Source organism: Ictalurus furcatus, chromosome 1 (assembly GCF_023375685.1).
Source record: "Ictalurus furcatus strain D&B chromosome 1, Billie_1.0, whole genome shotgun sequence".
Taxonomy (NCBI): Eukaryota; Metazoa; Chordata; class Actinopteri; order Siluriformes; family Ictaluridae; genus Ictalurus; species Ictalurus furcatus.
In genome coordinates, this window is record NC_071255.1 from 27,977,690 (window position 1) to 27,991,552 (window position 13,863).

General features: G+C 37.2%; 1 protein-coding gene across 1 annotated transcript in view; it reads left to right on the top strand.

Annotated features, from left to right (window-relative positions):
• Window positions 1-7,823, top strand: part of LOC128614097 (myosin-7) — an 11,725-nt gene extending 3,902 nt beyond the window's left edge. The window contains exons 16-39 of the mRNA XM_053635388.1: window positions 1-282; window positions 389-459; window positions 629-834; window positions 1,124-1,247; window positions 1,362-1,498; window positions 1,598-1,853; window positions 1,952-2,194; window positions 2,258-2,434; window positions 2,524-2,669; window positions 2,757-2,847; window positions 2,922-3,311; window positions 3,454-3,580; window positions 3,667-3,785; window positions 3,871-4,067; window positions 4,196-4,379; window positions 4,919-5,084; window positions 5,168-5,292; window positions 5,640-5,948; window positions 6,088-6,291; window positions 6,391-6,687; window positions 6,806-6,910; window positions 7,153-7,248; window positions 7,347-7,481; window positions 7,701-7,823. The exon at window positions 1-282 is cut by the window's left edge and continues 28 nt beyond it. Coding sequence (XP_053491363.1) covers window positions 1-282; window positions 389-459; window positions 629-834; window positions 1,124-1,247; window positions 1,362-1,498; window positions 1,598-1,853; window positions 1,952-2,194; window positions 2,258-2,434; window positions 2,524-2,669; window positions 2,757-2,847; window positions 2,922-3,311; window positions 3,454-3,580; window positions 3,667-3,785; window positions 3,871-4,067; window positions 4,196-4,379; window positions 4,919-5,084; window positions 5,168-5,292; window positions 5,640-5,948; window positions 6,088-6,291; window positions 6,391-6,687; window positions 6,806-6,910; window positions 7,153-7,248; window positions 7,347-7,481; window positions 7,701-7,721 — 4,208 coding nt within the window. The 3' untranslated portion in view covers window positions 7,722-7,823. The remainder of the gene's footprint in view (window positions 283-388; window positions 460-628; window positions 835-1,123; window positions 1,248-1,361; window positions 1,499-1,597; window positions 1,854-1,951; window positions 2,195-2,257; window positions 2,435-2,523; window positions 2,670-2,756; window positions 2,848-2,921; window positions 3,312-3,453; window positions 3,581-3,666; window positions 3,786-3,870; window positions 4,068-4,195; window positions 4,380-4,918; window positions 5,085-5,167; window positions 5,293-5,639; window positions 5,949-6,087; window positions 6,292-6,390; window positions 6,688-6,805; window positions 6,911-7,152; window positions 7,249-7,346; window positions 7,482-7,700) is intronic.
• Window positions 7,824-13,863: the final 6,040 nt, after the last annotated feature.

Here is a 13,863-nt window from a genome sequence, read left to right on the forward strand (position 1 = left end):
AGGAGTGCATGTTCCCCAAAGCCAGTGATACCACATTCAAAGCTAAGCTTTACGACAACCACTTGGGCAAATCTGCTAACTTCCAAAAACCCAGGATTGTGAAGGGTAAACCAGAGGCTCACTTTTCACTAGTTCATTATGCTGGCACTGTTGACTACAACATTTTCAACTGGCTGGTGAAGAACAAGGATCCACTCAATGAAACTGTTGTGGGGCTGTACCAGAAGTCCACCATGAAATTGCTTGCTATTCTTTTTGCAAATTATGCTGCTGCTGATTCAGGTAAGATGACTCAGATGGTTGAGGAATGTCATAAAGAAACATTTGAGCTTAAGTTTTTATTTTGTTCTAAGATGTGATAGTGACATGCATTTTCTTCTTATAACAGAATCATCCGGAAAAACAAAGGAAAAGAAGAAAAAAGGTTCTTCTTTCCAGACTGTGTCTGCCCTCCACAGGGTGAGATAACGAATTGGTATACATTTTTACAGAAAGAATTACATATATACATAGGTATAAATGCCCTATAAACATGTATTTTCCAGGTGATCAGCTTTGGACCACTGGCCCATTATCTAGAATATTTATGAAAGTATAATTTAGTATGATGTGCTCTACATATCTTTAGGAGAATTTAAACAAGCTGATGACCAACCTGAGATCAACTCATCCTCATTTTGTGCGCTGCATCATCCCCAATGAGACAAAGACTCCTGGGGCCATGGAGAATCCTCTAGTGATGCACCAGCTGCGCTGTAACGGTGTGCTGGAGGGCATCAGAATCTGCAGAAAGGGCTTCCCCAACAGAATCCTCTATGGTGACTTCAAACAGAGGTACATTTAGGTTACTCATTAAGTTGATGCTTGAAACACAAAGAGACCATTTATCATATAATAATTTTGAAACCCCTCTTTCTAAAATAACACAAACAACAATTTAATAACCCTGAGGATAAAAGGGCTGCCAGTACAAAATCAGACTTCCTTATTTTGTACAGGTTTGCCTCTTGTGCCTACCGAAATTACATTTGAAATTCTTACATCTCTGAATGACTTAATAGAACCAAAACTTCTAGCAGCAGCACATTCCAACGTGATCAATATTATTATTTCATTATTTTAGATACCGTATTTTAAATCCTGCTGCTATCCCTGAGGGGCAGTTTATTGACAGCAGAAAGGGAGCAGAAAAGCTACTGGGATCCCTGGACATTGACCACAGCCAGTACAAGTTTGGCCACACTAAGGTACTATTTGGTAACAAATAAAGAAATTTTCACACAGAATGGCTGAAAAGTAAATTTGCCTGAATGCCTATTATGTACTTTCTCTAAACCATTCTTATGATTTAAACCACGAAGGTGTTCTTCAAGGCTGGTCTCCTGGGTCTCCTTGAGGAGATGAGAGATGACCGTCTTTCTCTCATCATCACTGGTATTCAGTCCCGGGTTCGTGGTCTTCTTTCAAGAATGGAATTCCAGAAAATTGTTGAGCGGCGGTAATTTTTTATATTGTCTTATTCTCCAGAGAGTGACTGTTATTGTACTGGTATTAAATAGCTTACAAATAGCCTAAAATTTGCTGTGTGACCCTGTAGGGATGGCTTGCTAGTGATCCAGTGGAATATTCGTGCTTTCATGAGTGTCAAGAATTGGCCCTGGATGAAACTCTACTTCAAAATCAAACCATTGTTAAGGTCAGCTGAGGCTGAAAAGGAGATGGCCAATATGAAGGAAGAATTCTTGAAGCTGAAAGAAGCCTATGCCAAATCTGAAGCCCGCAGAAAAGAACTTGAGGAGAAAATGGTCACACTTCTCCAAGAGAAAAATGACCTGCAACTCCAAGTCCAGTCTGTAAGTTTGCAGTTATTATTGTGAGATTTGACATTATAATAAAAGTACAGATTTCAAAAAAAGAAATTTATACTACATTATTATGAATGCATAAACAGGAGCAAGACAATCTTTGTGATTCTGAGGAGCGATGTGAGGGTCTAATAAAAAATAAGATCCAACTTGAAGCTAAATGCAAGGAATTGACTGAGAGACTGGAAGATGAAGATGAAATGAATGCTGAATTGACAGCTAAGAAGAGAAAACTTGAGGATGAATGCTCTGAGCTGAAGAAAGACATTGATGATCTGGAACTTACTCTGGCCAAAGTGGAGAAAGAAAAACATGCCACTGAAAATAAGGTAGGTTCTACTGTTTTCATAATGGATTTATAGGATGGTCAATTCACTGATATCTCTTCCCAGGTTAAAAACCTGACTGAGGAAATGGCAGCTCTTGATGAAATCATTGCCAAGCTGACCAAGGAGAAGAAAGCTTTGCAGGAAGCTCATCAGCAAACACTGGATGATCTGCAGAGTGAGGAAGACAAAGTCAACACTCTGACCAAAGCAAATGCTAAACTAGAGCAGCAAGTCGATGACGTTAGTACTTGTTAAACTCTTATGTGTATGAAATATTACTCTCACTGAAAGAGATGTAATACCAAAACAAAATATTATTTTTTTTCCAGCTTGAGGGATCACTGGAACAGGAAAAGAAGTTACGCATGGACCTTGAGAGAGCTAAGAGAAAACTTGAAGGAGACTTAAAATTGACTCAGGAGAGTATTATGGACCTGGAAAATGATAAGCAACAGCTGGAGGAAAGGATGAAAAAGTAAGTCGCTAACAATGACCATGGAATAATAATGGAACAATAAGCTACTACTAAATATCTACGTATGTATGTTTTTCAAACCCACAGAAAAGATTTTGAGATCAGCCAACTCAACAGCAAAATTGAGGATGAGCAAGCAATGGCAGCCCAACTTCAAAAGAAACTTAAAGAGCTGCAGGTAATCTGATACCTCACAAGATAATGACTTTTCTAATTCTGCCTGCTTTGCTTACCATAAAATCTTATACTTAGGCCCGTATAGAAGAACTTGAAGAAGAACTGGAGGCTGAGAGAGCTGCTCGTGCCAAGGTTGAGAAGCAAAGGGCAGATTTGGCAAGAGAACTGGAGGAGATCAGTGAGAGGCTGGAGGAGGCTGGTGGAGCCACTGTTGCCCAGATTGAAATGAACAAGAAGAGAGAGGCTATGTTCCAGAAACTGCGCAGAGACCTTGAAGAGGCCACCCTGCAACATGAGGCCACTGCTGCAACTCTAAGAAAGAAACATGCTGATAGTGTGGCAGATCTGGGAGAGCAGATTGACAACCTTCAGAGAGTGAAGCAGAAGCTTGAGAAGGAGAAGAGTGAACTGAGACTGGAGCTGGATGATGTGGTCTCCAACATGGAGCAGATTGTTAAATCCAAGGTAACAATGAATAATTATGTACGGTGCATACAGACATGTATATTTTGTCTTTAAGAGGAGCACACCAAAATGTGTTGAGTATACAGGGCTTTTTTGCCCTTTTTGTTTCCATAATATTGATTTTCTTTATTCTTTGGTCTAGACAAACCTTGAAAAGATGTGCCGGACTCTCGAGGACCAGATGACTGAGTATAGGACTAAATTTGAGGAAGGACAACGCAGCATCAATGACTTTAGCATGCAGAAATCTAAATTGCTAACAGAGAATGGTAAGGACTAAGCTAAGGGATGAGGGTGGGTGTTCTAAGTGTTATGTATAACACACACATGTAACTGAAATCAATCTGTAATCAAGGGGAACTCACAAGACAATTGGAAGAAAAGGATTCCTTGGTGTCTCAGCTGACCAGAAGCAAGCAGTCCCATACCCAGCAGATTGAGGATCTCAAGAGACAACTTGAAGAGGAAGTGAAGGTATTTCTACAGCTAGTGCTTCAAAACCTTTCACACAGTACAAAATTAAAAACAACCAACCAACCAAAACACTTTTTTTTTACAGGCTAAGAATGCCCTGGCTCATGCAGTGCAGTCGGCTCGTCATGATTCTGACCTGCTCAGAGAGCAGTATGAAGAGGAGCAGGAGGCTAAGGCTGAGCTGCAGCGCAGTCTCTCCAAAGCAAACTCTGAGGTGGCTCAGTGGAGGACCAAGTATGAAACTGATGCCATCCAGAGAACAGAAGAGCTGGAGGATGCAAAGTAGGAAGCTACTGTCTTTACAGATTCCCATGTAGCAATGTGCCATTATGCACACTAAGATGGCATTTATTGTAGAACTGAAAGCCCATGAGGAAATGTCTGGAAATGTACACTTTGCTCTCTTCCAGGAAAAAACTTGCTCAGCGTCTACAAGATGCAGAAGAAGCCGTGGAAGCTGTAAATGCCAAATGTTCCTCTCTGGAAAAGACAAAGCACAGACTGCAAAATGAGATTGAAGATCTCATGGTTGATGTGGAAAGGTCCAATGCTGCGGCTGCTGCTTTGGACAAGAAGCAAAGAAACTTTGACAAGGTGACAATATGATAATCTCCATTTGTTTTTAGGTTGCATAAATAGGTAACTTCATGTATGTTAATGACAATATTTCCCAATTGATCTCAGGTAGTATGATACTTATAACCCACCATGAATGGCACTTTTTTTTTTTCAAACTTCAAAGGCTTCGGTCAAACCTGGCATATGTTTAACATGAAAAATATATAAATAGGAAAATACAGCACTTTAAGTGAATGTTTATGACACCAAAGGAAACGATTATTACTATTGTTGCACAGTTAAAATACATGGGGAATTTAGTTACACCCATAGGGATATCTATAGAGAGAACTGAAAATTTTCAATCAAAATGCCGCATGTTATAGAACATTCATTCATGCAGCATTTTACTAAAATACAACTCACTGTTGGTTCCAAGAACAGTGCATGCATGTCATAAGGTAAATCTTGACAATAAAATGAAGCCAAATGGATCCTCTATCCAACACTGCTAACTATATGGTACCACCAGGCTTAAAAGACCATGTGTAATTTAACCTTTTGATATAAAACAGATCCTGGCTGAGTGGAAGCAGAAATATGAAGAGTCGCAGTCTGAGCTGGAGAGCTCCCAAAAAGAGGCCAGATCTCTAAGCACTGAGCTCTTCAAACTGAAGAACTCATATGAGGAGTCCCTTGATCATCTGGAGACCATGAAGAGGGAGAACAAAAACCTCCAAGGTTGCTATGTTTGTGTGACATATTAAAGGTCATTACATATCCTACAAAAAACACATTTTGACAAACTTTACTTTGTTAAACAGAGGAAATTTCTGACCTTACTGAGCAAATTGGTGAGAGTGGCAAGAGCATCCATGAACTGGAGAAAATCCGTAAGCAGCTGGAGCAGGAAAAGGCTGAGATTCACTCTGCTCTGGAAGAGGCTGAGGTATACTATTTTGACTATTTTGTGTAAATATAAAGGTTTACTGGATTAAAAAATACTGGATTTTTTATTTTATTTCTATGAGTTGTAAGCCATAATCATCTTGATTAAAACAAAAAAGGCTTGAAATATTTCACTTTATATGTAATGAATCTAGAATATATGAAAGTTCCGCATTTTGAATTAAATTACGGAAAAAAATGAACTTTTCCATGATATTAAAATTTTTTAGATGCACCTGTATATCCTAATAATACGTGTAAAAATGGACTTTATATTGTATCCCATTGGGATAAAATATCACTTGTGGTGATGTGAATGAAGCAGCTAATCATTATTTTATCTATTAGGCTTCCCTTGAGCATGAAGAAGGAAAGATCTTGCGGGCCCAACTGGAATTCAACCAGGTGAAGGCTGACATTGAACGTAAACTGGCTGAAAAGGATGAAGAGATGGAGCAGGCAAAGAGGAACCAACAAAGAGTGGTGGATACCCTGCAAAGCTCTCTAGAGTCTGAGACTCGGAGCAGAAATGAGGCCCTGAGGATAAAGAAGAAGATGGAGGGAGACTTAAATGAGATGGAGATCCAGCTCAGCCAGGCTAACAGGCAGGCTTCAGAGGCCCAGAAACAGCTGAAGAGTCTCCATGGACATATTAAGGTATTCCATTAACAAAAAAATCTATAATGCTTAAAAATAATGTCACTCTGGATAAGACCATCTGCTAAATCACTAAACGTAAATCTCTTTCTTAACGAATGAGAGATTTTATAGTCACTTCACTTTGGACTTTTGGTAGGATACTCAACTGCACCTGGATGATGCTCTCCGTGTTAACGATGATCTCAAAGAGAACATTGCTATTGTGGAGAGACGCAACAATCTGATCCAGGCTGAACTGGATGAACTGAGATCCCTGGTAGAGCAGACTGAGAGAGGCCGCAAACTGGCTGAGCAAGAATTGCTGGATGTCAGTGAGAGGGTTCAGCTACTGCACTCTCAGGTAGTATATGGATTCCTGTTTTCAATTACATGGTAGATATGGTGGAATAAAAACTATAGAATATTTTAACTGTAACTTTATAACTGTATATAACTGTAGAACACCAGCTTGCTGAACCAGAAGAAGAAATTAGAGGGGGACACTGCTCACCTGCAGACTGAGGTAGAGGAGGCTGTCCAAGAGTGCAGGAATGCTGAGGAAAAAGCCAAAAAAGCCATCACTGATGCTGCCATGATGGCAGAAGAGCTGAAGAAGGAGCAGGACACCAGTGCTCACCTGGAGCGTATGAAGAAGAACATGGAGCAGACCATTAAAGATCTCCAGCACCGCCTAGATGAAGCTGAGCAAATCGCCATGAAAGGTGGCAAGAAGCAGGTCCAGAAACTGGAAGCTAGAGTAAGTAACAAAAAAATAATATAAATATTATTAAAGAAATAATTAACCTAGAGTATTATTATCATTATTGGGTTGGTCTAAGTAAGTTTTACACTGGACTGATTTATTTCTCTTTTAGGTGAGAGAGCTTGAAAATGAAGTGGAGATAGAACAGAAAAAGGCCAGTGATTCTGTGAAGGGTATTCGCAAATATGAGAGACGAATCAAGGAACTCGTTTACCAGGTTGGTCCCTGTTTTTTTGTAAAAATACAATCGAATAATTTATGTTAAATTACCCAGTGAAGTCCAAGGCAACTACAGTATATGGAAAGATTATTCTAAAGACACAGTCTAACGAATTTAGTAGTACTTAAGTACCTAAAGTACATATCCTTAAATACTCAGAAGATGAAAAATATGAAAACTCTAGTGGACTGGGCAGGTCCTGCAACATGCTGGCATGATGTACTTTTTCTTTCTTACAGACTGAGGAAGACCGTAAGAATCTGGCACGTCTTCAGGACCTGGTAGACAAACTGCAGTTGAAAGTCAAGTCTTACAAGAGAACTGCAGAGGAAGCTGTAAGTAATGTTTTAAGTACCACATCTGTTGCCTTTTTGTCATATGTATTGTTTTCCTCTGATTCTCTCAATCTAAATATGCACCTTTTATTTTACAGGAGGAGCAGGGCAATTCCAATCTGGCCAAGTTCCGTAAACTACAGCATGAGCTGGATGAGGCAGAGGAAAGAGCTGATATTGCTGAATCCCAAGTGAACAAGCTGAGAGCCAAAAGCCGTGACACTGGTGCCAAGGTGAGTGAATGAGTTGCTTGCAAGGAAGCAAGATGCAAAAACAATAGTTAGACAATATTTATTTAAATAAAAAATGCTCACAAATTTCATAAATGTTTTTCAGGTTTATAAATATTCTATCAGCAGTTTGGTAGCTGAAGGACATATTATTAAACTATTATCTAATTATATCATTTTACCTTTAACATGTATATCTTCCTTAATCTTTCTGTGTTACAGAAGGGGCATGATGAAGAGTGAAGCTCTCGTATGAACCTGTCTCAAAAGCTTGTCTTCTGTGACCCTCCATGAGTTTACCTGTAGCTATACAACTTCATAGAATAAAGTTGATCTGCAAATGAACATTGCTTTGTAACTGTGTATGATATTAATTCAATACTGCACCTAATCATACTTACTACAGCTTAGGCTAATCCTTATTGTATTAGTCTAATTTAAAAAAGGCACCACATATTAAGACATTCTTACTTAGTATTACTTTGGAACAATTATAAAATTAGATTTTATTCCATAATAATAATAATTCCATCATTTTCAAATAATGCATGTACAGAGGGGTCCAAAAGTCTGAGGGCACTAGTGTCGTCTGAACACATGCTTCAGCAGAAGATTAGGCATGAGGAAAATTTGGCCTTTCGTACAAAACAGTTAACATGGTCAATATTACAAATTTGCTTATTAAAATATTCAAGATATTAAACATTTACATTCTTTGTTTTAAATATTTCAAAATTCTAAAACCTTCTGTTTATGTCCTGTGGTCTCAGACTTTTGGATCCCATTGTATATGAGATACTGTTGGAATTAAAAGCAATTGCACATTATTATAAAAAGAATTAAACTGAAACAATAAAATAGCATACAATTAATTACTGACCAAAAAATGTGATATTGCATAACATATGGTGAGATTCTAAACAATTTTCTTCAAAGTTTCCTACTTTATACATTTTCATGGAATGCTAATTTCACAGAATTGCATTAAAATGTTAGAAACATATTTGAAAGAAAGAAAGAAAGAAAATTGTGACTATGATAATAATAATAATAATAATAATAATAATAATAATAATAATAAGTATAGCTGCAAGCAGCAATACCGGAGTCAAGCCAATTGTCGGCACCATGAGCAGTAAAAGAAGCTTTGTGACATGTTTCTCATTAGAGTCCGATGAACAGTGTATGAGGAGTTATAAAACATAAACTTTAATTCATAAAAAACTAATTTTAAAAAATAACTAAAAATAGTTACTTCTTAGAAATTTTGTCCAGTATTTGGTGCTGTTCTGAAACTGCTCAGGTAGCATCTGGGCATGATGGTTATCATGCGGGAAAGCGTTCAAGAGTTATAAGCCAAAAAAGTTTTTTTTGCTATCTCCTGACCAGTAGGGGGCAGTGTGCCAAAACTCTACAGGTAACCTATGGGCCTAATGTTGATGACACGTACCAAGTTTCGTCACAATCCCTCAAAGCGATGCAGAGATACAGCCTCAAGTTCAATTTTGCACATTCTTCAAATTTATTGAAGCACCATTCAAAAACGGTATGGTTTATCAAAATTCTGTAAATAAATTTTTGTTGTACTTGCATCTAGATGATGGAGGCCAATTTTCGTGCAAATCGGACAAACGGCCTAGGAGGAGTTCAAAAAAGTATGTGCAGAAATGTTTTGAGTCCCTTTAGAGCATCGTGCCAAAGACACATACCAACACCAAACCACACATACATCCAATTTGATAATTTTTTGAGTGTTCAGAAGTTATAAGCAAAAATTTGCTTTTTCATATCTCGTGACCACTAGGTGGTGCTGTTCCGAAATGCTGCAGCTAAACTCAGGGCCTAATGCTGATGACACATACCAAGTTGCAGCAATCCCTCAAAGTGTTATGGAGATACCCTCATGTCCATTTTGGCATGCTCGCCATAAAATTCGTTGAAGCGCCAATCGAAAATGAGATGGTTTATCAACATTCTGTGAATAGCTTTTTGTCTTAAGTGTCGCTAGATGATGCAGGCCAATTTTCGCGCAAATCGGACAAACGGCCTAAGATGAGCTCAAAAAATAGGTTTTTCAGAAAATTCAAAATGGCGGAATAATTTTCATGAAGGAAATTGACATTGTTTGGTTAATTGAATCGGCTTGAATCAGAGAAAACGGGAATTTTGTTTCTAGGACTCACGGTTCAAAAGTTATTAACATAAAGGGGACTGCTACTTTGGGCAGTTGGTGGCGCTAGAGGGATTGAGTTAGTGACTCTAAATTTGCTGTATTAACACAACAGCCTGTCCTCTATCTGTGTACCAAATTTCATAACTTTCCCACAAGCGGTTTTACGGCCTGCCATAGATTTAAGAGCAGAAGAAGAAAAAGAGGAGGAAAAAGAAGAAGAAGAAGAAGAAGAAGAAGAAGAAGAAGAAGAAGACTAACAAAAACAATAGGGGTCTTCGCCCCTTCAGGGCTTGACCCCTAATAATAATAATAATAATAATAATAATAATAATAACAACAACAACAACAACAACAATCATAATCATAATACCACCTCAGCTTTTCAACTGTCAAGGCCATTTGCAAAATAAAACAAGAAGACAATTTCCTCACTTAAAATCCTAACAGATACCAGGGACAGAAAACAAAGCGCCCACTGATGTACAAAAAAAAAGCTAAGACACATATACAAGTTTCACACAAAGAGAAACAACCTTAGAATTAGCAACTGATATGATCTGAACACTCAACTAGTCTCTGTGAAAGAAAAGACTGTAACAGAGACATTAATCAATACCAAGTGCTGTGTAATTTGCAAAATGTGTGCATGTGTCTGCATAAATAGACCTCTTTTTTAAATAGAAAACTCATTAGTACACCATACTAAATCAGTTAATCAAAATTGCATCATTTATGATGGATGAAAATTGGATGAAAAAACAAATGTATGTAATATATTTTTATTATGACAACGGACCATACATTAGGCAGCATATCAGAATCAAATCATTACACTGATTACAGATATAAACCTGTTAAAATATAAAGTGACATATAAATGAAAATATTATTCCAGCAGTGAACATTCTAAAATGGAGTAGTTCAAATAGCATTTATGATATACGAACAGCTTGAAATTATGTGCCCTATTAATGAAGAAAATAATAATAAGATCCTCCTTACCCCTTACAGGAGCAATGTCCTATGTGTCACTCCTAGGAGTAAAACAGAGGAGGGTGAGGCATTCTTCAAATGACCACAGTGACGTGAAAGAGAGCAAAGATCAGCACTGTGTGTGCGTGCATGTGTGTGTGTGTTTGTGTGTGGGAGGGTGGAGATTTTCACTTAAAAAAAGTAGCCTGTTGCAAACTTCACCTGCTCGGTTATATTAAGACCTGCTTTGCATTGGGTACATACTGTATTCCATACGTTCCCAGGAATTGATGTATATGTCTGCAGATATTTTAACCATTAAATTCCCCAATTGCTGAGACACGCAGTTTGACAGCACATGAGTAGCAGTATAGAAGCACAGCAGCAGTCTTACATGCAGTAAGAGTCTTTCTTAAAGTTAACACACTGCACAAATATATCTTTGTTGATCATGCTGTATTATTTAAGAAAATCTGTTACTGAATTGATTCAGATCAATGTTCTTTTCCCCTCTGAGAAAAAGTACTGAAAGGCAATTTAGCATTTACAACACTTATCACACTATTTATAACACTTTATTGTCATTGTGCATAATGTGTCCTAGACCTCAGATTGTTCAAATGCTATTGTACACTTTACCTCAATAACCTTGGTAACTTAAGCAGCCTGCAGGTTTCAAAAAGGGACACAGAATTTGTACGTGACAAGATGCTATGATTAATATGGCACATTCAGGGACACACCATCTGCTGACAATCAAATCACAGTGTAACACACAAGCATAGCTGCCCTTCTCAATAAGAGAGAGGCATTCAGGAGGAATTTCACAGGGTTATCTTCGTCCTCAAGGACAAAAGGAAGGAAACAATACGAAGGAAACAAATCACTTTTGTTGCCACCAGCAACAGACAACAGACATTCAGGGTAGTATGAATCAAAGATCCAAGACAGTCCTGCATGCCCATACGCTTTATATAGGCTCTCACATGAGCAGATGTCAATTTGTTCTCTCAGCTCATTTTTACATTTCTCATGAAACTTATGATCATGTAGGTGCCTATATCCTTTTGGCAATTAAGAACATAAGTTGGCATAACATTATATATTGAGTGTGATTAATTAACAAAAAATACTGGTTTCATAGACAGATCTTTTGTGAAAGAGAATAAATAAAACTGGAATGATTGAAAACATTGTGGTGAAAGAACAGAATCAGTTAAAATACATCGTCATCTAATGAGGAGATTCATTAGCAAAAATACTGCAATATTTTTGTGATCAAATTAAAAAATAACAATTAAAGGCTTTTTGGTACAGGAATACATTATAATTAGGGCCGTAGCTAGGGAGTTCTGGGCCCCCTGAAAAAAGACTGATCTACATTGCCATGTAAACTAATAGGGATTTCTTACAAAATAACAAAACAACGTTTTAAATGTTTATATAATTGTGTTTATATATATATGGCATCAAAACAATGGCATTAACCCAATAATAAGTCAAGCAATTATTCAAGACAAACTAATAAAATAATAACAAAAGAAAAGAAATTAATAAAATAATAAAATGAAACAAATAATAATAATAAAAAAAACAACAACAACAAAAAAAACAGCAATATAACAAAAAGTCTTTCCAGTCAGTCTGGTGTCTAACAGCTGAAGCACATATTCAGAAATTGAAAGGAATGCAGTCAAATGTCAAATAAAACCATTTAAATTACTCATTGTCTTTATTTTTGATGAATATGCTACTGTATAATATATTATTAAATAAAGCTAATAAATGTATCCATCCAAGAGAAGTGAATCGTATTCTCGTTTTCTTGATAGTACTGTTATCATAAAACATATCACATCAGCAGGTCTGTAATCTTTGTGACATGCATATCCATTTTTTCCCACATGTTATACAAACCAACTCTATTTACATAACAGTGCAAAAAGATTGGGATTTTGGCCAAGTAATCGTTGATTAGTGTGAGCCAGTAGAGTAATGAGAAAATGATGTGACAGTACTGGCAGGGATGCTGGGGCAACAGCTCTTATTAAGTGTCCTATTCCCGCAAAAATAAATTGGGCAACAAAATGGCCAGGGAATCTGTCATTAATGGATAACTAAATAGTAAGAAATGAGTAATGCAATATTAACATTCTAGTAACTAGCTAACAAGAAACTCTGATTAATAATAGCACACAGATGAATGCGGTAGTTCACTATTAGCTAATTAATAACTACTACTTCCTTCATGCCTCCCGGAGAACTACCCAAAAACTATATACAGTTTCATAATTAATGTGAAAATAATCAATAACTAATGCAGGACAAATGACTAGCATTACATTAACATTTTAACTACTACTGTTAACAAATACACAAGACTGTTTACATAATCAATAGGTAATAGCAGACTTATGATTTGGGTAAGTTGTTAATAATTAGTACACATTGTATCATTCCTCCTACATAACTATTTGCTAATTATGGACCTGATCTCCCTCCCCTTCTTTTCATTATGTTTCTGGTACCCAGGTTTACAGTGGGGGAAGTAAGTAACACTTCAACATTTTATTTCAATAAATATATTTCCAGTGAGGTTATTCACATGACATTTTCACCAGACATTAACTCAAGTATTAACTCAAGAAATCTGCAAATATAAAGAATTCACAACATTAAAGTCCATAAATAAAGTTGTGTGTAATAATGTGGAATGACACAGGAAAAAAGTATTGAACATGCCAAGAAAAAGCAGTTCTCCAAGGCAAGGTAAGGCAAGGAACCAGCTGAAATCCATAAGTAATTATACCCCCTATCTGTGCAAATTAATATTAGCCGGGTTAATAAATTGATGGTCTATAAAAAGGCTTTTCGTTACCAAGGTGTCACACAAGAAACATTTCATGATGGGTAAAAGCAAAGAGCTCTCCCAAGACCTTGGAATCCTTATTGTTGCTAAAACATATTGATGAAATTAGATACAGAGGTATTTCAAAACTTCTGAATCTTCCAGTAAACACCACTGGGGCCTTTATCAACAAGTGGAAGCAACATCACTCCGTCATCAACCTGCCACGCACAGGAGCTCCTTGCAAAATTTCTGACCATGGAGTCAGAAGAATAGTCAGAAGAGTAGCCCAAGAGCCAAGGACCACTCGGAAAGAGCTCCAGAAACACTTGGGGGCAGCAGGTACCATCATCACAGAGAAAACAATAGGCAATACACTCCACTGCTCACGT